Source organism: Glycine soja, chromosome 15, assembly GCF_004193775.1.
Source record: "Glycine soja cultivar W05 chromosome 15, ASM419377v2, whole genome shotgun sequence".
Lineage (NCBI taxonomy): Eukaryota > Viridiplantae > Streptophyta > Magnoliopsida > Fabales > Fabaceae > Glycine > Glycine soja.
This window is the reverse complement of record NC_041016.1, coordinates 1,552,893-1,573,966: the sequence shown is the minus strand read 5'-3', so window position 1 is coordinate 1,573,966 and position 21,074 is coordinate 1,552,893. Positions and strand designations below refer to the sequence as shown.

At 34.9% G+C, this 21,074-nt stretch overlaps 4 protein-coding genes across 10 annotated transcripts; 2 read left to right on the top strand and 2 right to left on the bottom strand.

Moving 5' to 3' along the window:
- Positions 1–999: 999 nt before the first annotated feature.
- Positions 1,000–4,510, bottom strand: LOC114387537 (mitochondrial import receptor subunit TOM34-like). Of its 2 annotated transcripts, XR_003661339.1 has the most exons (5): positions 3,155–4,510; positions 2,605–2,818; positions 2,051–2,177; positions 1,666–1,753; positions 1,000–1,438 (listed from the first exon to the last, which is right to left on the bottom strand). XR_003661339.1 is itself a non-coding variant. In XM_028347734.1 (4 exons), exons 1-4 carry the CDS (start codon positions 3,218–3,220, stop codon positions 1,375–1,377), a joined length of 345 nt encoding a protein of 114 aa, XP_028203535.1. In that variant the 5' UTR covers positions 3,221–4,334; the 3' UTR covers positions 1,000–1,374. The 2 variants fall into 2 exon arrangements, 1 of the variants encoding a protein (XP_028203535.1); XM_028347734.1 differs by lacking the exon at positions 2,605–2,818 and having other exon boundaries at positions 3,155–4,334.
- Positions 4,511–5,545: 1,035 nt separating this feature from the next.
- On the top strand, positions 5,546–9,996 carry LOC114388478 (putative pentatricopeptide repeat-containing protein At5g65820). Of its 4 annotated transcripts, none has more exons than XM_028348983.1 (2): positions 5,546–7,918; positions 9,394–9,996. In XM_028348983.1, exon 1 carries the CDS (start codon positions 5,805–5,807, stop codon positions 7,767–7,769), a length of 1,965 nt encoding a protein of 654 aa, XP_028204784.1. In that variant the 5' UTR covers positions 5,546–5,804; the 3' UTR covers positions 7,770–7,918; positions 9,394–9,996. The 4 variants fall into 4 exon arrangements, with proteins under 4 accessions (XP_028204784.1, XP_028204785.1, XP_028204786.1 ...); XM_028348984.1 differs by having other exon boundaries at positions 5,546–7,934; XM_028348985.1 differs by lacking the exon at positions 9,394–9,996 and adding an exon at positions 9,138–9,287.
- Positions 9,997–11,662: 1,666 nt separating this feature from the next.
- LOC114388069 (lysM domain receptor-like kinase 3) lies at positions 11,663–17,670 on the top strand. 3 transcript variants are annotated; one of them, XM_028348403.1, is made up of 11 exons: positions 11,663–12,784; positions 13,282–13,359; positions 13,879–14,166; positions 15,254–15,399; positions 15,516–15,605; positions 15,709–15,814; positions 15,976–16,127; positions 16,214–16,311; positions 16,392–16,524; positions 16,842–16,949; positions 17,234–17,670. In XM_028348403.1, the coding sequence occupies exons 1-11, from the start codon at positions 12,178–12,180 to the stop codon at positions 17,396–17,398; spliced, it is 1,971 nt and encodes a 656-aa protein (XP_028204204.1). In that variant the 5' UTR covers positions 11,663–12,177; the 3' UTR covers positions 17,399–17,670. The 3 variants fall into 3 exon arrangements, with proteins under 3 accessions (XP_028204204.1, XP_028204203.1, XP_028204202.1); XM_028348402.1 differs by having other exon boundaries at positions 13,867–14,166; positions 15,709–15,808; XM_028348401.1 differs by having other exon boundaries at positions 11,665–12,784; positions 13,867–14,166.
- A 242-nt stretch (positions 17,671–17,912) lies between these two features.
- Positions 17,913–19,999, bottom strand: LOC114388070 (clavaminate synthase-like protein At3g21360). The gene is made up of 2 exons (XM_028348404.1): positions 19,347–19,999; positions 17,913–18,445 (listed from the first exon to the last, which is right to left on the bottom strand). Exons 1-2 carry the CDS (start codon positions 19,955–19,957, stop codon positions 18,085–18,087), a joined length of 972 nt encoding a protein of 323 aa, XP_028204205.1. The 5' UTR covers positions 19,958–19,999; the 3' UTR covers positions 17,913–18,084.
- Positions 20,000–21,074: the final 1,075 nt, after the last annotated feature.

Genomic DNA, 21,074 nt, shown 5'->3' with positions numbered 1-21,074 from the left:
ACAATGGATAATTATACATAACTTTCCTCTTTTAGAAACCAAACCTCAAAGCCACATATAAATTATAGTTCTTATGATTTTGATGAAATTCGCCAAGTAGATTTGTGCCTACGAACCATTTAAAAAAGAAAGACATGCAAAAAGATTACAGATTTCTTACATTATTTTAATCTTTAGCTCTTTGCAGTATTTTATTGAGTATGTGATATGATACCCGATAAATGTCGTGCTTTCGGCCAAAGAATCAAAACTGAGGAAGAATAAGATACTCTCTTGAGATACAATCATGCTTTCCTTTGAAGTTTGATACCCTTTTGGAAGTTTAGTAAAATAAAATTTGATATAAAATACTCTGGGAGTAAGCAATTGCATAGACGCTGTAATTCAAGCATCATATGATACAGATGCATTGTATAAACACAAAAATAGCTTAGCAGATTTTATATATATATATATATATATATATATATATATATATATATAAAAATAGGAGCTAATTTTTTTTTGGTGCCAACTGATGGTGTTAGTCTTGGTATGGAATAATGGTTTTGATTTTTCGGACTCATATTTGTACCTCACTTCCAAAGCAAAAGCCTTCCTATTGCATGAAATAATGAATAAAAAGTGAACTTTAAAAATTAAAACAAATGATGATTGAGATGAATACATACATATTATTTTTCACTTTCTATTTCTAAAGCTGAACATGTACATCCATATGTCTAACAAATATACAGGTTGCTTTGAGTCTAAACCAGTAAACACACCTTCACCGGGCCCACAGCATAAAATTAGACAATCAGATTCTTCTGAATTAATGGAGGGGAGGTACAGCAACTTTAAGCTCACAACTCTGCTACTCTACTTCAGTGAATAACCAGTGTAAAGCACTAGTTTTTCTAATTTGTACTACTTTAGTTTGCTAAGACCAATTCCAAATACGATAACAACACAAACAGAAAAACAAAAATAATTATAAATGCTCCAACGCTTCATCCATTATCAAGTTAAATCTCACACTGGTGTCACTAGATAACCTGGACCCACTCTTTATTACTGAGCCTAGCTAGAATTTCATTTAACAATAGTGTTAAAAAGAGATTGTTATAATGACCAACTCATTATCAATCCCCTTCACATGATGAATCAATTAACAAATGTCCTTTTGAAGGAAATAAAAAATTACATGCCCTAGTTCTCATACATAACTAACATTCAAATTTTTCTAATAACTTGCATGCACAATGAAGTCTCAAACCTCCTGTATCACTTTAGACCGCCTCTTTCTTGCTTACTGCTGCTATGACTTTGCTCTACATAAATTAGCATTGGAATGAGACAGAAAAGGAACCAGTGTTTGGATCTTTGACTGATTTAAAGTTGTCTACACTCATCCCAAAGCGGCCCAGGACAGAATTGCCCATTTCTTTCAGTTTTGCTGCATCAAAATATACTCAATAGTCAATATCACTAGTCACAAAATAAAAGAAGAAGAAGAAAATATACTCAATAGTCAATATCACTAGTCACAAAATAAAAGAAGAAGAAGAAGAAGAAATAATGATGATGATACAGGGAATGCAATGAAAGCAAGCCTATGCACCACCCTACAACTTTTTTTATAAATATTAAAAATACAAGAGAAAGATAAAAAAACAGACTAACCAATCATTTCCTCCTTCATCTTTTCTCGTTTTTCTGCAGCAAGGGGCTCTAGTCGCTGAATGGCTTACGAATGAATGAAGATGGAAGTCTGTAAGAATCAGAAAGCTATTAGTGTGGTAAATACACAGTCGTCCAATTGTACATTAAGGACCAAAATAAAGGGATAATTACAAGAAGCTCCCTTAGGTGAGTACTCATTACACTTGACACATTTCTTATTTGAGAAATTACGCCTCCCTTACTTTGTTAATTACAAATAGCAATATAGTAGGAATCCTAAAGTAGGGACATAAGGTAAGGGACGAACAGTGCCAAATGTGAAAGTGCAACCCTCAGAGAAGGTTGGTATAATTACCCTCCACCCTATTATAAAATTTGAACTCACCAGCAATGGCCTCTTCAAAATGCTCAAGCTTTTCATGAGCTTCTCCTCTTCTTACCAAAGCTTTAACGCAAACAGGATTCAGTTCTAATGCTTCTGTGCATTCTTTAATTGTGTTATCATATTTTCCCTGTGGCATACTTAACACGTGTTAAAGAAAAGCAAGTAAACATAACAAATGGGGCACAAAAATGATGTCAGCATAAAAAAATGCGAAATCCCATAGTAGCTTTATATGGGATAAAAATGGTCAAGATGTCAGCATACATTATTAAAAAATAGAAACAATGGTAATAATACAAGATAAAGTATCTAGCTTCAATTCTTATTGTCTCTAGCAGTTTGCTATAACAGAGTCCCTCTTGATTGAAGCAGGATCAGGTTTTGCTCGGATTTATTACATTAGGGAATAATAAATATGCACATAACATACCCATGCAAATTTTGGCAAATTAAATTTGAACTCTACAAGAAACTTGGTTGATGCTCATCGACAAATATTTAACTGTTTTTAAAACATGTGAAATTGCTTATGATTGGGTCATCATAATGCTTACATTTCTAAGGGTGTCTCATTTCCCTTAAACTTATCATGAGTATTAAGTTTAAGCTTCTGCTGCTGCTCATGGCTGTTTCTTGGGACTATCAATTTCTGGTATGCAGGTAGCTTTGCAGCATGCTTTACTTTTTCATGGTCTTTGTTACACCTCAACTTTTATGGTTTTTAGGATGTCTTACCCTCCCCCGAGTTGTACTTTCCCTCTCCTTTCTCTATCATTTATTTAATTTAAAATTAGTAGTACTTTATATTGAGCAAATAATAGTTTATAAACAAAACACAGAATAATTAATTTTTAGTTTTTTATTCTTCAAGAACAGCATGTAACAGAAAACAAAACCAACTTTGAATTTCAACCTATAAATCTGAACTCTGAAGTGAAAGCAAAAACATAGAAAGGTCAAGGACCAAGCTAGATCACTATTCATAAGCCATCAAGCAAAATCATTTTGAGATTAATAGTTCATCTGGTAGACTGTGTGGAAGAGCATACCACAGGAATGTAATGACAAATGCTAATCTCATCAACAGGATAAAGAAGACCATACCAGTTTAAGAAAGCACCCACCACTGTTTGAATGGCATATTGAACGTATTTCGACAGATGAAGGCATGTCTGGTGCTACTTGTAAAGCAAGTTCATATTGCGATAACACCTCTTCATACTTCCCATCTCCAAAAAGCTTGTTCCCTTTTACCTTTGCATCATTTGCTTGATCCAATGCTTTCTGTCACATAAACCAATAGCATTCACTCAATACTCTCTTTTCATGCACAAGGTGATTAGTACACACAAATTTCATAGTTTGGCGAATTCCAGTGTCTCGAGTCTCAAAACACAAGATTTCTCTCCGCACATAACCATGATGCTCCAATATTTTATCCATAATAGGCAATTAGTCAGACAATTGACCACATGAGCCAAGTATAGTACAAGAGGAGTGCCGAATGGGAAATGGATTCTTTAATTCACGCATTCGTGAATTTGAACCTTTGAATTAAATTTATCAAGATAAATTATGAGTGGTCTGATTTATATTTAACTGTTGCCATAAGCTGAATGCATGAATGCAGAAATTTTCCATTTGCAGGGAATCCCCCAAGTGCTAGTTAACATTCTCTAACAACTCACACCACAGTCTCTACTAATGATTAAAATTTATTGAAAATCATTCCTACACAATTTTGTGATTCTGGTTTCTCAATAAATTTCAGCAACTAACTAGAAACTAGTCTACAAATTACTTTTGAAGTAATTATTCATGGCAAAAAAATCTTTAATGACATTCCAATTAAATTGATTACATAACGTAAAAAAAAAAACGTAACTGCCAAAAAAAATACTGCAACAATCAGAAAGACCTAAAAACAAAACCCTTAATTTCGAAACGGGACCTGCCTCGATTATTCTTCATTGATCGTGGCAATATTCTCGGATGATTCGGTGCTCCGAGGAACATCGTGTTCTGGCTCTTGCTCCGTCTGCTGCTGTTTCTCGGCGTGATTATGTTCTTCCCGGCTGCCGGATCCGCCGTCTTCGCCGTCGGATGCGTCGTTGCCGGATTACTTTATTTTATAACTATGATTGTTATTAAAATACATTTGGTTGTAAGTTGTTAAAGTATTCATTCTAAAAAAATGAGTACAAGTTAACAAAATTCTAAATAGATATAGATATATAGACCCATTCTACGAACTATTTTAATCATTAATAATAACTTTGTGATGTGATTACAAAAATGAGACTATCCAAACGGAACGTATATTTTTACAATAAGTTTTCTCTTAAACCGAGTGAAAAGTGGTTGTAGATAAGCTCAACACGTTTTTTTTCGACAGATCAGACTTGAGGGATATTATTTTTCAATGTAAAAACTTGTATTCCATCCAAATTATAGAGTTCAGTTTGTTTGTGAGGAGACAAGCCAATGTTATTACTCACTCACTAGCTAGAGTGACAACTTTCCATGCAAAAATCTCAAGTTTTTTCATTAGATATCCTCGTCTATCTTCCAATCTATCATGAATGAAAGGCTATGATTATGTTTTCGTAACAAAAAAAAAAGCGAGTGTAAGGTTTTTATGTTTTGTATTTTGTGATATGAAGGCATCTATCCTATGGTGTCTTTCGGAATGATTGCGATGAGGCATTATGCACCACTATAACATATGAAGCATAAAAGGCTAAAGTTATGGAGGTGCAGAAAAATTATGCTAGGGATAAATGTCTAGAACCCTAGTTGCTCAATAACGCAAAAGAGGGCTCCATATTAGTGTTCAAGTTTATCTATTTCTTTGCAACTTCCACATGTTTGTCTTTTAAATTTGTTCGTATGGGAAAATAAAAAAGCACAAAATGAAATATTGTTAGGGCCAGGGTAAATGCAATCCAAGCCAATCTTTTATTCGAACTATCTTATGTAATTTTTTCTCTTCAAATAAATGAAATATACTTCTTTTTTAAATAAACAAGTAGTTTTGAATTTGTGTTAGTCGATTTTTTTTTATTATCAGATGTGTTACTTGATTTTAAAACCAACAAGAAATTGCAGTTTTCATTGTGACCAATACAAATGTATTTTTTTAACAAGAAATATATAATTTAGTCAAATTTGAGGATATAGTGAAATAAATTAATCTTTTTATTACATTAATTTTTAAATATAAATTGTCCATTGAATTTTTGTCCTAAAAAATATTTGATATTTTTAAAAATAAACAAATACTATAAATATTTCTCTCTATTTAACAAAAAAATATTATACATAATAACCCACTACAAAAATCTTTGTTTTTAAACTTGATTATTTTATCTCTGAATATTGTCTACAGATCACAAAGGAAATTGATCCACGAAGTAAAGTGATAGGGATTTGTGTTTTTTAATAAAGTGGTTTAGAGTTTCATTTCTAATTGATCCACGAAGTAAATTGTGTGGAAAATAAAATATTTATGTTGTGTGCGTTTATAGTTTTTAATGAGTTTTTGAGGAAACAAATTGGTAAGAAAAAAAAGGGAAATTGACGATGTTGGTCTTGATCCCCAATAATAGTTGCAAATGGCAGGACATTTTTGGTGATTTAGGAAGGTCAGCATCTAACCTAGAGTTGCTGGAAAATGCAGCAAAATAAGGGGTTGTGCTGTAGTGAATGCTGATAGTAGATTTTGAAATTTAATTGAGCATACGCAGAAAGAAACATGCATAGATTTTCGGCGCTTTTCTTCAGAAAACGTGCTATTTCCTCCCTTCTATCATTGGTAATCAGACACGAAACCACCGTATGCCATTTCTTCTGTACTACCTCTGAGGTAAGTTCTTCTCGAACCTCTTCACTATTACCACCACCACCACATTGCAATTCAACATTTGACAACCATGGCTGCTTAACAAACCAATTTGGCCTCATTCGTCTCCAAGAGATTTCAATAAATCACACAGACGACCATACCCATGACGAGTTTGCTTCTGATGTGGAGAAGGTATATAGAATATTAAGAAAGTACCATTCTAGGGTTCCCAAATTGGAACTTGCTCTCAGAGAATCTGGAGTTGTTGTGAGGCCTGGATTAACAGAGCGTGTGTTGAGTCGGTGTGGTGATGCCGGGAATTTGGCGTATAGATTCTATTCCTGGGCCTCCAAGCAATCCGGTCATCGACTCGATCACGACGCGTACAAGGCAATGATTAAGGTTTTGAGTAGGATGCGGCAGTTCGGTGCTGTTTGGGCACTGATTGAGGAAATGAGGCAGGAGAATCCTCACTTGATTACGCCCCAAGTGTTTGTTATTTTGATGAGGAGGTTTGCCTCCGCGAGGATGGTTCACAAGGCGGTTGAAGTGTTGGATGAGATGCCCAAGTACGGCTGTGAGCCGGATGAATATGTTTTTGGGTGTTTGTTGGATGCTTTGTGCAAGAATGGAAGTGTTAAGGAGGCTGCTTCGCTGTTTGAGGACATGAGGTATCGGTGGAAACCGAGTGTGAAGCATTTTACTTCATTGTTGTATGGTTGGTGTAAGGAAGGGAAGCTTATGGAGGCCAAACATGTGTTGGTTCAGATGAAGGACATGGGCATTGAGCCGGATATTGTGGTTTACAACAACTTGCTTGGTGGGTATGCTCAAGCTGGCAAAATGGGGGATGCTTATGATCTTTTGAAAGAGATGAGGAGGAAGAGGTGTGAGCCGAATGCTACATCTTACACGGTTTTGATCCAGTCACTATGTAAACATGAAAGGTTGGAGGAGGCAACACGTTTATTTGTTGAGATGCAGACAAATGGTTGTCAGGCAGATGTTGTCACGTATTCCACATTGATAAGTGGATTTTGCAAGTGGGGAAAAATCAAAAGGGGTTATGAGCTTTTGGATGAGATGATACAGCAAGGGCATTTCCCGAATCAGGTTATTTATCAGCATATCATGTTGGCTCATGAGAAGAAGGAAGAACTGGAAGAATGTAAGGAACTGGTGAATGAGATGCAGAAGATTGGTTGTGCTCCAGATCTTAGCATCTATAATACAGTCATTAGGTTGGCTTGCAAGTTGGGTGAGGTCAAGGAAGGTATTCAGCTTTGGAATGAAATGGAATCAAGTGGGCTCAGTCCGGGCATGGACACCTTTGTCATCATGATTAATGGGTTTCTTGAGCAAGGCTGTCTAGTTGAAGCTTGTGAGTATTTCAAAGAGATGGTTGGGAGAGGGCTTTTTACTGCTCCTCAATATGGTACCCTGAAGGAGCTGATGAATTCTCTTTTAAGAGCTGAGAAGCTTGAAATGGCCAAAGATGCTTGGAATTGTATCACAGCTTCTAAAGGATGTCAGCTAAATGTGAGTGCATGGACAATCTGGATTCATGCACTCTTTTCAAAAGGACATGTGAAGGAGGCTTGTTCATTCTGTATAGACATGATGGATAAGGATTTAATGCCAAATCCAGATACTTTTGCAAAGCTTATGCATGGTCTGAAGAAATTATATAACAGGCAGTTTGCAGCAGAGATCACGGAGAAGGTAAGGAAAATGGCAGCTGATAGGCAGATCACTTTCAAGATGTATAAACGGAGAGGAGAGAGGGACCTGAAAGAAAAGGCAAAGGAAAAAAAGGATGGGAGGAAGAGGAGGGCGAGACAACGCCAATGGGGTGGAGGCCGTCAGAAATTATAATTTTCATCAGTGAAGCTTGACTTAAAATATGTAGTAATCTCAGAGGAGTCTGATTTCTGGCAAGAATTTGGTCAAGCAAATCAATTGAGTGGAAATTAAATGATCTTTTTTACTGGTCAGTTCATTAGAGGATCTGCTTTTTCTCTGAGGTATCTATACTTACTGGTAAAAATAATTCTTACCATTAGAATCTGTGAGATTAAGAAAAGGAGAGAAATACAAACTGAAATTGAATTCTGAATCTGAAATTCTATTTTTCTTGCTTGATTGAAACAGCAACTGTCAGAATAGCTCTGTCGTGCACTATACTTTTCCTTTTAGCATTTACCAGTTAATGATCAGATGTCCACTGTTGGCAGAATAGCTCTTTTAAAATTTTCTCCCCTCTTTGCCGAATTTATGTGGATTTATTTACCATGAGCATGATTGGCTGAATAACTCTTAAATTTTTCTCCCCTCTTGGAAGAACTTACTTGGATGCATTTACCATGAGTCCATGATTAGCTGAAAGCCTGAAAATAAACATTTTATTATTCACTTCCTTTTTTCAATTTTTTAGTGTAGTCTTGTGAATTTTCCAGTTTCACTGTGCATTGGAGGAGAGGAGTTTGCAATTGACTTGCTCTCCTTTGTATTCATGTTTATGTTGTGCGATGCTAATGATGGTTTATAATACTGGTATTCTTCTGGAAAGCCTGCTTGTCATTAAAATTATCTTCCATCTTGGCATGAATAGATTAGGCTAGACTGATTTTGGTTAACTGAACTTTACACTCATGGGTAGCTTGATGCCCACTTTTATGGGATTTATCACACTTATTTATTGGAAACTTTTACTAAATCTTCTGCTGTTAAATTTATATGGTTCTTTTTCAAAAGTTCATGGAAGATATAATGTATGTCTGTGACACTTGCGTATGGTGTTGCAACTTGCATGTTCTGGTCAGCCAGTGACCAGATGCACTTTGTGAAAATATGATTCTTGTTTGAACAACCTTCATTTACATGAAAGGATCAGCCTAGGGATTTTCTTTCTTTTTGTTTGTTAAAATTGTTACTCCAACAAGTTTGTGTTGTCTTCATTTTCCTTTTCTTCACTCAGGTCTCTTTTGTCTGCCCAAGCATATTTCAGGCATTTTGTGAATTTGAATGCCATTTTTATGTATGAGGGCGAGCCCTGGTGCAGCGGTAAAGTTGTGCCTTGGTGACTTATTGGTCATGGGTTCGAATCCGGAAACAGCCTCTTTGCATATGCAAGGGTAAGGCTGCGTACAACATCCCTCCCCCATACCTTCACATAGCGAAGAGCCTCCGGGCAATGGGGTACGAAGTTTTGAATGCCATTTTTATGTATATCTTCTGGACCAGGTTGTACATTTGGTGGCAGGCAACATGGCTATTGGACAACTTTACAGTCATCTGATGATTCTTATTTTTCATTTGTACTTAACGTTGTTCTGTACCAACATGTTTCCTTGGAGTTTTGATATCCGAACTTTATAGACTCTCCCCTTTTAATCTGGTTTTATTTTTTAAAAGCAAATTTCTATTTTTTAAAACTAAAGGTTACTATTACGAGGTTTAAGCTTGATAATCATGACTAACTTTATCCATTGCAATTCAGTGCTCCAGCAACTACGAAGCGACCGGCCAGTTCAAGTGGAAAAGGAGCAAACAAGAAAGCAGGAAACTCAAAGCGATCCCAAACAGAGCAGTATACTTTCTTTTTTCAAGAAAGTTTGAGAACTCCAGAAAAATCACAATGTTCAATTCAAAAGAGACGACCCTTTTACAGGATCATTCATCAATGCTAGTTCCCTCATGATGTCAGGATATTGCATTATGCAGTTCTGGTTCTTTTAGTTGAGGGGTTTCACTGTAATCTGGATGCAGGATTGGTTGAAATACCTTGGCGTGTTATGTTTTCCTTGCACTATTGCTACTATAACTAATCAGGTTCACATACAGTTCCGCGCACAATTAATCAGGTTGTGATGGGTAACTCTTGATCTCGGTTGATTGAGGTTTCAAACATGCCTAGTTTAAGTGAAAGCTAGTGTAAAATAAGGTGAAGTATGAGAATATAGTTTTTGATAGAACAAAAGTTAGACACAGTATCGTTTTATCTATTCTCGCTTAAAGTAGGCAAAAATGTTGTGAATTAGGACAATTTATGTTTTGCTTTAAAACATGGTACAACGCAATAGAATTTGGATTGGAAAGCGAATCTTCAACTTAGCAATTGATTTTACCGAAGTTGCACTGTTGTCTTCCATATCCCACGTATCTAATGAATAATCCCCCCCCTATTTAGTTGTTAGGTTGCAGATGAACGGATAATTTATCTCATTAATTTTGTAATCAAATGTCTCAGTTATATGTAGAATAAACATGATAATTGTAAATACAAGCATGTAGACGAATGGCTATAATTTTAACTTTTAAGGGTAATGATACTCATACAATAATATATTTATAAGTTTTACAATAATAGTCATGTCGGCAAAAAACTCAAATTTTAATAAATAAATAAAAACAAATTCCCTATCATAAAAAGATAAAATGTTAATTAAAATAATCCGACAACAAAATAAAATAAAATTTGATAATAAAAGAAAATGGTTAAAAATAGAAAACACATTCCAATTGAGTGTCTGATGGTATCATTCAAAAAATTATAAAACAAATTCTTTAAAATTATTTGAAGTCTTAATCCTATTATTTACTATAATTTAAATTCAATTTTTTCCCTTTAATCTCTTTTTCTTTTTTATTTGTATATTTTGTTTTACGAATAATTGTATAAGTATCATTTCTCTTTTATTATTTCCTAAGACCAAGAGTATAATTGAATTATAGCCGTGTCTAACTTGTGACTTGAGAGAAAATAATTACTAGTATTTTTCTATTTTAATTTTTAATGCATATAACAAGGATTTCGGAAAATATATCCAACTATTTCGTTGACACTAGTCCACCGATTTAATAAAAATAAATTAAATAAAAGGAATGGCTATTCATTTCATAAACTGGCTTGATCATGGCAGAAAACTGTAACTAACAGCTTGGCAATTTTTGCACTCTTGCATTTCAATTCTATATAATAATAATAAAAAAGGAGAGTTATTTAGTTATAATTTCTCAGGATTTAATTACAATTTTAAAAACTTTCCTGAAAAACGCTGACATGGCATAAGTCTCTAATGTTATTGGACCAGGTATTGAGGATTCTAAAATCCTACAAATTGTAAGGCTTCCATTAAATTTCTCCAATAGTATTTAACTAATTATTACATTTATAGCTGCAAACACTTTGTCTTCAATCCATGTGCAGCCCTGTCCCAGACTCGATTTGATGTCCCTCCCACTCCCAGAATTTCAATTCTCTACACCCGTCACTATGATACTCCCATCTTAACATCCAATCCTTCACTCTAATCATCACACTTTGCCAATTGCTACTTCTTAAGCTGAAAGTCCACCATAACTCTGAAGCAGCAAATTCTCTTTTTGTGTCGGTTGCAGCGAGTCAACCAATTATGACCTTGTTACCGACGCAAGTCTCTGATCATTTTAGACCCCAAAAATATGTTTTCCCTCTCTGTCCAAGAAAAAAACATTATTGTATTACTATTTTTTATTGTTTTAATACTATTTTGCCGTAATTAGAAAGTTTCTAACATAATAACTTAATGATTTGCCTATTGCTTTGAAACTCATGCAACTTGCTTTGAATCTTATGCAATTGTAAAACTAAGCAAAACCAACATTTTATTTTCAATAACTTTATATGAAAACAATATCCTTATTTTTTTATATATAAGTGTTTTAGTTACAAGAAAATATCAGCGACAAAATGTCCCTATCGAGATAGTAGGTTCTCAAAAGTTTTTATGTTTCATTGTTTTCAGTTCAAAATAAATGTTGTGCTTACCGTCTCTTCATTACTTTCTTCTTCCTTTAACAATGCAGTATACGTTTCCATTGGTTGCTCGTCAAATTTAGCACATGCCCATTTCCCATTACATCCATCATTGTCACATGTCTTCTGATGATATTTCTTTTGACACTGTCTGAATTACATCAAATTGTTGAAGAATAAGAACAAAACAGGTTCTTTAAGTTTGAACTGCAACCCTTCATTAAATGTTTTTATCTTGTTTTCAAGTTTGTACTATTTTGATGTTAGTGATTTTCCACAACGGAATCTGTACTTAAATGTTCCATTAGCCTTCAAACTTGGATACATAAACGTTCCTCCTTTATTGTCCTTATTCTTCCATTATAAATCACTTTCTCTGAAACAAGTTCCACTATTTTCTCTGACCCTCAGCTCAAATTTTCTTAGTATTTATCACAGACTCATTCACTGTACACATTCTGATCCTGGCTTGTTTGAAGTTAAGAAATGAATCTTATACAAAATCTCCCTTTAAGGTTGCTACCACACTTGTACATCTTTCTGCTTCATCTTTATTGTACAAGTTCTTATCCCACACCCATGAACTGCACCGACACAACTCGTGTTTGCACTTCTTTCTTGGCTTTTAAGCCTCAACCAAACCAAACCTTGGCTGTGATACAAAGCATGTTTGACGTGTTGCCCGGTGAGATCACCGTTGAAGGCAATGGCTGGGATTACATATTCATCAGGAAAAACTGTTCTTGTGCTGCTGGTATGAAGAAGTATGTGTCTAACACCACTCTCACTGTGAAATCCAATGGAGGTTTTGAGCATGATTTGGTGATGGATGCCTATGATGGGCTTGCTCTCTTGCCAAACACGACGACGCGTTGGGCAAGAGAAGGCGGTGTCATATCTCTGAGCTTGTTCTGTAGTTGTTCCAGTGGACTATGGAACTATCTAATGAGCTATGTCATCAGAGATGGGGACAGTGTTGAATCACTAGCAAGCCGGTTTGGGGTTAGTATGGATAACATTGAGACAGTGAATGCCATTGACAATCCTGATAGCCTCACTGTTGGTTCTCTCTATTATATACCTTTGAATTCGGGTTAGCTTTTGCAACCTCTTCAACACTTTTATTGTGGATCAGTCAACTCATATTTTATCTCCATCAATTGCTTAAAAACACACATTCAAGATCTCAGTGGTTTGATCTTCATTCAACTGTTATAATGTGTGAATGCATAGAAATATTACTGCACTAAATCAATTTCCTTTTATTGTGAGGTGCATTATGTGTGTAGTATTTGTTTGAAAGGGACGTTTGGTTCTATTTAGTTTTATTGATGCTTTAGTTCTATGAACACTATTGTTTTTATGCAAGTGCATATATATATATATATATATATACTGTTTTCATTTTTATGACTTGGGAAATTGGGCTGCTTCTAGTAATTAATGTTCAACAGTTGGGATTTGGAAATAAGTGAGAGAATGCAGTACTTTATTAGCATTGAAATTGAAAGACGTTCCTTTGCTCACCTAAGCAAATGTACTTGGCTAAATTTTTGAGTCCTGACTGCAATGTATTTAACTGCATTGCAGTTCCCGGTGAGCTTTACCACTTGAAGAATGATACTCCATCAGCTCCAATCCCTTCGCCATCTGTTGATAATTTTTCAGGTATGGATCAGCATTTAATGAAAGAAAAGGAGAAATCATTTTAATTTTCATCCAGAAAGGAAAAATCAGTATGTACAAATTGGTAGAGGTTAAAGTTTTGTTTACAAGCATGTAGTATTATGTTACTATCTTGTTCTTTCAATTATTTTCTACCCGTGCCATTGAGCTCTGAAACTCCAAAGGAAAAATGATTTAACCCAAAAAATATTGTATAGAAAATTAATGATTAAAGAGCATTTTCGGAAAACTCTGCATTTATTTACCTTTTTTTTAAAAAAATTACAAAGTCTTAGGCCCCCTTCCTTTTTAATTCATGAAACAAGACAAACATACTTCCCAATGCACATTTATTTTCTCTCTTTTTCCCAGACAAGATTGTTCGACAAGGTGTAAAAAATTTGTGAGTGAAAATTATTTCCCTTTTGTTTAAACTCAACGCATTGAGATGCTGAACTAAAAGTAATTTGTTTCTCTTTGATTTCACTCACTGAGTATGTACTGTACTAGTTTTTTCTGCAGCTGACCATGTGACCCAGAAGGCTCATGTACCCCATGAGTGGATCGTAGGAGGTTTAGGGATTGGTCTTGCTCTGATAATATTAACCATTATTGTGTGGGTGGCCCTGAGATCACCCAATTGTTTGGTTGAAGCCAGAAATAATGCAAAAGATTCTGCTGGGAAGATCTCTAAGAAGTTCTATGTTTTTGGGAATCCAAGTTTGTTTTGTGGATGTGGCAAACCTGTGGACCAACATCAAACTTATGGTGAATCCAGTAGTCACCAAATTACCGTTACCAAAGCATCAAGTAATCAGCCTACTTATTGAACTCTTGAGTATACACATGATATTTCAGCCTAAGTAGTCATCTCTGCATGTACTGTATTGAGCAAGAATATGCATTGTCCATACAAGCAAGAATAAACATATCAAAAAGGGGAAAAAAGAGAGACATGCTGAATGCTACCACATTATTAAAAATTAAACTTTTTTTTCTAATATTTTTGGGTGAGATCAAAATTTTTGGATCTAGGTTCTGCAGCTTGGAAGCAGTTGTATGCAATGTAAGTAACTGTGTTGGGATAGAGCATTCAGTGACACATTAATGGTCAAATTAATTTTTATAACTTGTTGATTTTAAAATTCCTTTCCAAATTTGATTAATTGGATATTCGAGAAAGGGTTCTCCTCATGTTAATGTTGGGTTTTTATCATGGTATATAATTAATAAATGATGGATATTGCATTAGTTCTATATTTCTGTACATTATATTGAGTGTGCACGGATTTGCACACTATATTTCTGTTAAGGGAATATCTGCACTTTTTAAAGCGTATTGAAAAAGCTTACCATTTGAGTATTGTATGATTTGCATTCTTTAAAAAGTGCAGATATTTGAGTATTGTATGAAAAAGCTTGTCGGTATTCAGCTATTTGAGTATTGTATGATTTGCATTCTTTTCTTTGTCTGTCATTATGTATGCACTTGAATTGCATCTTACCATTTTAGTTTTATTATGTTGCAGATCCTAACGCTAGATGTTTTATTATCTAACTTATAAATAACTTTTATATTTTATGTTTAATTTTTGAATATCATTTGTGAAGACGTATTAGTATGACCTCAGATTTGTATGCAAATCTTTGAACTAACATACACACGTCTCTCTGCACCAATATTTTTGGACTAAAATCACTTGTGCCCTTCCTTGCATCTCCAATTGAAAAATGGCACCACGTTAAAAAAATTCTCTTTCTCCTTTAGCTGTTAACTTTTTTTACTGAAGTGTTATTTGTTAATTGGATGGATGGCTGCTGATTTGATTCCACCAATACTATGATTTGTAATTTAAAATTAGAAGCCATGCATAACCTAATTTATTTGTTATTGCAGCTCTAATGCCTGACATGTTGGACATGGATAAGCCTGTAGTTTTTTCATATGAAGAAACTTTTTCTTCAACTGATGGTTTCTCTGATTCAAATCTACTTGGGCGCAGAACATATGGCTCTGTTTACCATGGGCTCCTCCGTGACCAGGTTTGTGGCCGAATACTTTTAATTCTGTTATAGAACAAGGCAAGTGCTTCACCAGAAGGAAATTACGAGATAAGTATTATTCTCATACTATTTTGGTATGTATTTAAATCTTCTAGGAAGTTGCTATTAAAAGACTGACAACTACTAAAACTAAAGAATTTATGTCAGAGATAAAAGTTCTGTGCAAGGTTCATCATGCTAATCTGGTATGTCTTTGTTGTTCGAAATAAATTACATTCTTGGATTTCACAACAAATTCCTTGAAACATTTCAAGAGTTTGAGTCCCATTTCTTATTAATTTTGTCAAGGTAGAATTGATCGGCTATGCGGTTAGTCATGATGAGTTTTTCCTAATTTATGAATTTGCTCAGAGAGGTTCACTCAGCAGCCATTTGCATGATCCTCAAAGTAAGGGTAAGATCACGCCAGTTGCTACTTTACTGTAAAGCTTTTTATTTTTTAATATAGAGACACTTGGATAAAAAAATTTTGTGGAAGTAAGTACTGATAGAGAAGTTTCCTACATTTTCTTATGCATATATGATTAAATACCTTTTTTCTTGTCTTGTTGATAGGTTATTCACCTCTTTCTTGGATCACAAGGGTCCAGATTGCACTTGATGCTGCTAGGGGCCTTGAATACATACATGAGCATACAAAAACTCGTTACGTCCATCAAGATATCAAGACAAGCAACATTTTCCTTGATGCTTCCTTTAGAGCCAAGGTAATAACAAATTTAGACAACATTAAATTATTTCTAGATGTTTTCCAGATTTGTAGATTGACAGATCTCTCCCACTATTTTTCCAGATATCAGATTTTGGGTTAGCAAAACTTGTAGGTGAAACAAATGAGGGAGAAATCGCAGCAACCAAAGTTGTAAATGCATATGGATATCTTGCTCCAGAGTATGTCTACTTGTACAAAATTATTCCTCTTATATGGAAGGAGAGAAAAATGAATGATTTTTTTTTATAATATTTTGTAGATACTTGAGCAATGGTCTTGCAACGACCAAAAGTGATGTCTATGCATTTGGTGTTGTTCTTTTTGAGATTATATCGGGGAAGGAGGCCATAATTCAAACACAAGGCCCTGAAAAACGATCATTGGCATCTATTGTAAGTTATGCTTATGAGACATGATTGTTTAAAAACGATCGCTTGCATCTATTGAAATGTAGTTAACTGATCATCGCCGTGAAGTGACTAATATACTAAATTTAATGATCCATAAAAGTTATATACTAAATTTATTACAAGTAAATCTTAAATCAAATGCGATGAGAATTTAATAATTTCTTTGCTTTGACTTTTGATGTATTACATATTACACCTCTACATCTCTTGTTTCATTTATTATGGAATGTTATTGAGGATTACCGTTGCAAATTGAAACTTTTCTCTGAGGCAAAGGCTTGATATTTGTTAAATTGCAGATGTTGGCAGTTCTTAGGAACTCACCTGATACCGTGAGCATGTCAAGCACGAGAAACCTCGTTGATCCTATTATGATGGATCTATATCCCCATGATTGTGTGTATAAGGTACGTTGATTTCTCCATTTTCTGCTGTAATGTTTTTTGTTTGAGGGTATTTTGCTTTTCACCCAAGAAGATTGTCCAGCTCAGAACCTAATTAAGGAGATGTTAAATTTCTTTTTCATAATTTCTTGTATTCTAATGAAAAGGAAATGATTAAAAAAAAAAATCAACTCCATCAACTTTCAAGTGGCATATGAAGGTATAATAACATTTGGCATCATGTTATACACTTTTACTGCAATGACTCATTGTACTTGGTGTTTTGTTGTGTTTTTGTTCGTGCATAGATGGCCATGCTGGCAAAGCAATGTGTGGATGAGGATCCTGTATTACGCCCTGATATGAAACAAGTTGTGATTTTCCTATCACAAATCCTGTTGTCTTCTGTTGAGTGGGAAGCGACTCTTGCTGGGAACAGCCAGGTATTCAGTGGCCTTGTTCAGGGAAGATAGTTTACACACCAACACCATCATTTTCGCCCGATACTCCATCATCTTTTTCCCATCCCTTTTTTATATACCCCTCCCTTTTTTCAATATATATAATAAAATAGGAAGTTAGACTTGTCATGGAAACGATGCGTCAATTGCATTTTATTTTATAGAAGTTTTTTTAAAATTAGAATATGTGGTGGTGGAATTGAAGAAGGATTTCGCTGCTCTCTGATTGGTACCGACATAATTTGTAATTTGGCATTAATGTAAGCACGTTTGTACTATTTGATTACTTGCAATGTTTCTACCCTTTCATGGTGGACAGATATGGTAAGGCGTGACGAAATTTCCACATTTTGTGGTTGTAACTTTGATCGCAAAGTGTTGCTTTGGATCCATGCTAGGACATTCTGCCAATTTGACATGCTGCTTTGTCTCGAGATAATTATAACAGAATTTCAAATTTGACTTGCCTGTTTATTATGATCGCCAAAAGAGAATGGATACATAGTTACATACAATACAGTAGATGTTAAATTGAGAACTAAATCTAATAAGACACGTCTTTATTTATTTCCATCTCTTGTTTCTAAATGATTAACAATTCATGGTTATGCTATTACTGCTGAAGCAGTTATTGTTTCTAATAAGTTGGTATAGTACAAACATAATCTAATTTAAGGTAATTGAAATTGGTACAAGGCTCACTTGACAAGGGAAGCTAGGACCCTGCGAGGTGGATCAAAAGATCTTCGGGAATGGAGGACAGCCCAATTATCAATTAAGAGAATGTCTCCTTTTTGCCAAGGAATGGCAACAGATTCGTCCTCCAGAATGTGGAGACAATCATAGACAATGTGAGAGGGTAATGGTAGACCATCCCCAAAGGTCACAGCCTTAACAGGATCGTTGCGTTCATCTTCCCAACCAGTGTAAGCAGCCACCATGCTGTTAAACCATATCTTTCGTTGTCTCCTCTCATCATATTTAACGCCCGGAATTGGACCCATGACTGTCTTCACCCCATCTTCCAACCATTCCAACTTCATACCCAGTTTAGCCGCCCTGCAATGCAAACATTCCAATACCCGATATTTTATTTTATTCTTCTTTTCCATAAATCAAATAAAGGTGTGTGCATGTTTAGTTTCAAGTTAGAAAATTAATTATTGATACACATGTTTAGTTTCATCACATTGGAGTCTTCTCCAAACTTGATTCTGGATCCAGAATTAATTTAAGTTAAAATAATTTTGGGTAGCTTTTACATTGGATAAAAAATATATATATTAAATTTTATAATAAAAGCATTCAAACATAAATCACATCACTTCAAAATTAATTTTAAACAAAATTAATTTTGTTAATGCTCATCCAAACAACATACACACAGTATAAAACTAATTATGGGTTGACACACCTAGTCAAGTCTTCAGTTCAGCTGTCAGTGTGACTACTAATATTTCACTGTAAAATGTTGTGATTGGTAGTCTTTTGTGACCTTGCAAGTGAGTGTTCCTTCCCTAATCTAAACATTTCACTACCAAAAAATAAGAGTCTGTAAATGAATAATTAAAATAAGAGTATTTCACTCATTCTAAGTGTGATTTGGGTTTGATTTTCAGATTTCATTTGATAATGGTGGGTGATATGTAAATTCCTCTGAAGTTTTGTTTTTTCCAACAAAGTTTTCACCATATAACGATATACACGGCCAGGGAATCGATTGCTTAAAAAACCTAATTATCTACCAATTGTGTTGGACCTTGTTTGCGAGAGAGAGAATTGATAACACTTAATTATGTGTCGTGTGAATATCAACAGGGACCATGATGATTCACATTCACGACTACCTACTACTTTCTCCTCCATGGTAAGGGGCATGTCTTTCCCTAATCAACTACTTTCACAACCAAAAAAGAATAGAGTATAAATGAATAAAAAAAGAAAAAAGAAAAGTAGAAACCTTTGTTGAGCAAGGGTCTTGTCAGTGGTCAAGAAGGTAGATTTCCAGCCACGGCCAATTGGAGAGTTAGGGTTGTCATCTTCCCCTAAAACCCTGGTGTAAAGCAAACCATGCTTCTCTAGTCTCTCCACAAACTCAGGGTACTTGTCCTTCATCCTTTGATACACCACGTGGCTAAGAACAATGGGGGTTTCACCCCCACTCCTGGGTTCCACTTCGCAGAAGAATAACAGTTTCGAAGGAAATTGAGGAACCTGAGCCATTTCGTGGTGGAAAGGGATCTTCTGATCGGGTGGGGACTCATTGGCGGTGAAGACGCGACCCACCACGTTGGTGCGGGGAGCGGCGCCGCCCACGTAGGGAAGCTCGTCGTAGCCGAATGCTTCGACGACGTCGTTGAAGTGAGAAGCGGTGGAGAGTGGGAATCCCCTGAAAAGGACAGCACCCGATTGGAGTAGCAATGATTCAAGGAAAGCTTTCTGGGTTTTGACGGAGTCCGTAAGAGGAACCGCACTTGCAGTTGCAGGTGGAGGAGACACCACAGCGGGGAACGGAACTCCGTTCACAAACTTCTGCCCGGGAACTTGGATTTCCACCAATGAACTTCCCATTTCTTTGTTCTTTCTCCCACGATCACCCGCCACGAAGAAAAGGATAACCTAACCATCTGGACTGTGACTGCAACCAGTGTCATATGGGCTATTCTATGGCCCATTCAACTCATGCAAGGGCTCTTCTATTTGCAACACTTTTTCTTAGTATTACCCCATTAACCATCTTATATTTTATTATACACATTTTCAACGAGTTTCATGCTATAAAAAACTATATATCAAAATATTTCTATAAAATGATACTTGTAAGTCTTCTAGTGCCCTTCAAGGTGTTTGTCAATTTTAAAACAAACACGTCTACTAGTATTTTTACTTAAACATGTGGTGAAAAATCACCACTATGTATTAAATTAGTTAAATTATAGAGTAAATTACACATACACCTCCTGTATTTTTTTCTTAAATTATATATGATATTTTTTCATTTTTTTACATTAATTTTATATTCTTTTTGTTAACATAGTTAACTAACATCAATTAAAATACATGAGCAGACGAAATTGCCTTAACATTTTTGTTATACTCACACCTTCTGTATTTTTTTCAAATTGCACCTGATATCCCTCAATTTTTTACATTACTTTTACCCTTTTTTGTTAACATCGTTAACTAACGTAAGTTGAAATATGTGAACAAACGAAATTGTCCTAACATTTTTGTTAAATACTCAATAACAAATTAACAATTGACCCTCTTAATGGACATTTCTTAAGACAATAACAATTTTTCCTTTAATATTTGACTCTTACTTCATTGTTGCTAATACTTGAAGAACATGCAACTCTTGATTGAGATATTATATCAAACACCTAGCCATCACAAAAATATATTTCAGAGAAAAGAGTTAAAAACACAAATGCAAGAGAAAACATTAAAATTTGAACCAAATGATCATATTCAATCAATAGGCATGGTTAGGAACATGTTCAACAAAGATGCAGCAACCAAACGACCCAACACACACACATAAAAAATTGAACTAAAAAGAAAAGAAAGAAGAATGAAGGGTGTTAACACATGCGTGCCAACAAGGTGAGTTCACGTTTAACAAAAAGTTGAGTTCACGTCCAATTAGAGGAAAAAAAATAAAGGAATAGTATTAAAATATTTTTGA

Excerpts from the sequence above, each read along its gene's own strand:
- LOC114387537 (XM_028347734.1), bottom strand. The coding sequence starts at position 3,220 with ATGCCTTCATCTGTCGAAATACGTTCAATATGCCATTCAAACAGTGGT. Across the intron at positions 1,754-2,050 it reads TTTTGAAGAGGCCATTGCTG|ACTTCCATCTTCATTCATTC; the intron begins GTGAGTTCAAAT and ends TGATTCTTACAG. Across the intron at positions 1,439-1,665 it reads GATGAAGGAGGAAATGATTG|CAAAACTGAAAGAAATGGGC; the intron begins GTTAGTCTGTTT and ends ATTTTGATGCAG.
- LOC114388070 (XM_028348404.1), bottom strand. The coding sequence starts at position 19,957 with ATGGGAAGTTCATTGGTGGAAATCCAAGTTCCCGGGCAGAAGTTTGTG. Across the intron at positions 18,446-19,346 it reads AAGACCCTTGCTCAACAAAG|GGCGGCTAAACTGGGTATGA; the intron begins GTTTCTACTTTT and ends TTTGCATTGCAG.
- LOC114388478 (XM_028348983.1), top strand. The coding sequence starts at position 5,805 with ATGCATAGATTTTCGGCGCTTTTCTTCAGAAAACGTGCTATTTCCTCC.
- LOC114388069 (XM_028348401.1), top strand. The coding sequence starts at position 12,178 with ATGAATCTTATACAAAATCTCCCTTTAAGGTTGCTACCACACTTGTAC. Across the intron at positions 13,360-13,866 it reads ATCTGTTGATAATTTTTCAG|TTTTTTCTGCAGCTGACCAT; the intron begins GTATGGATCAGC and ends GTACTGTACTAG. Across the intron at positions 16,950-17,233 it reads CCCATGATTGTGTGTATAAG|ATGGCCATGCTGGCAAAGCA; the intron begins GTACGTTGATTT and ends GTTCGTGCATAG.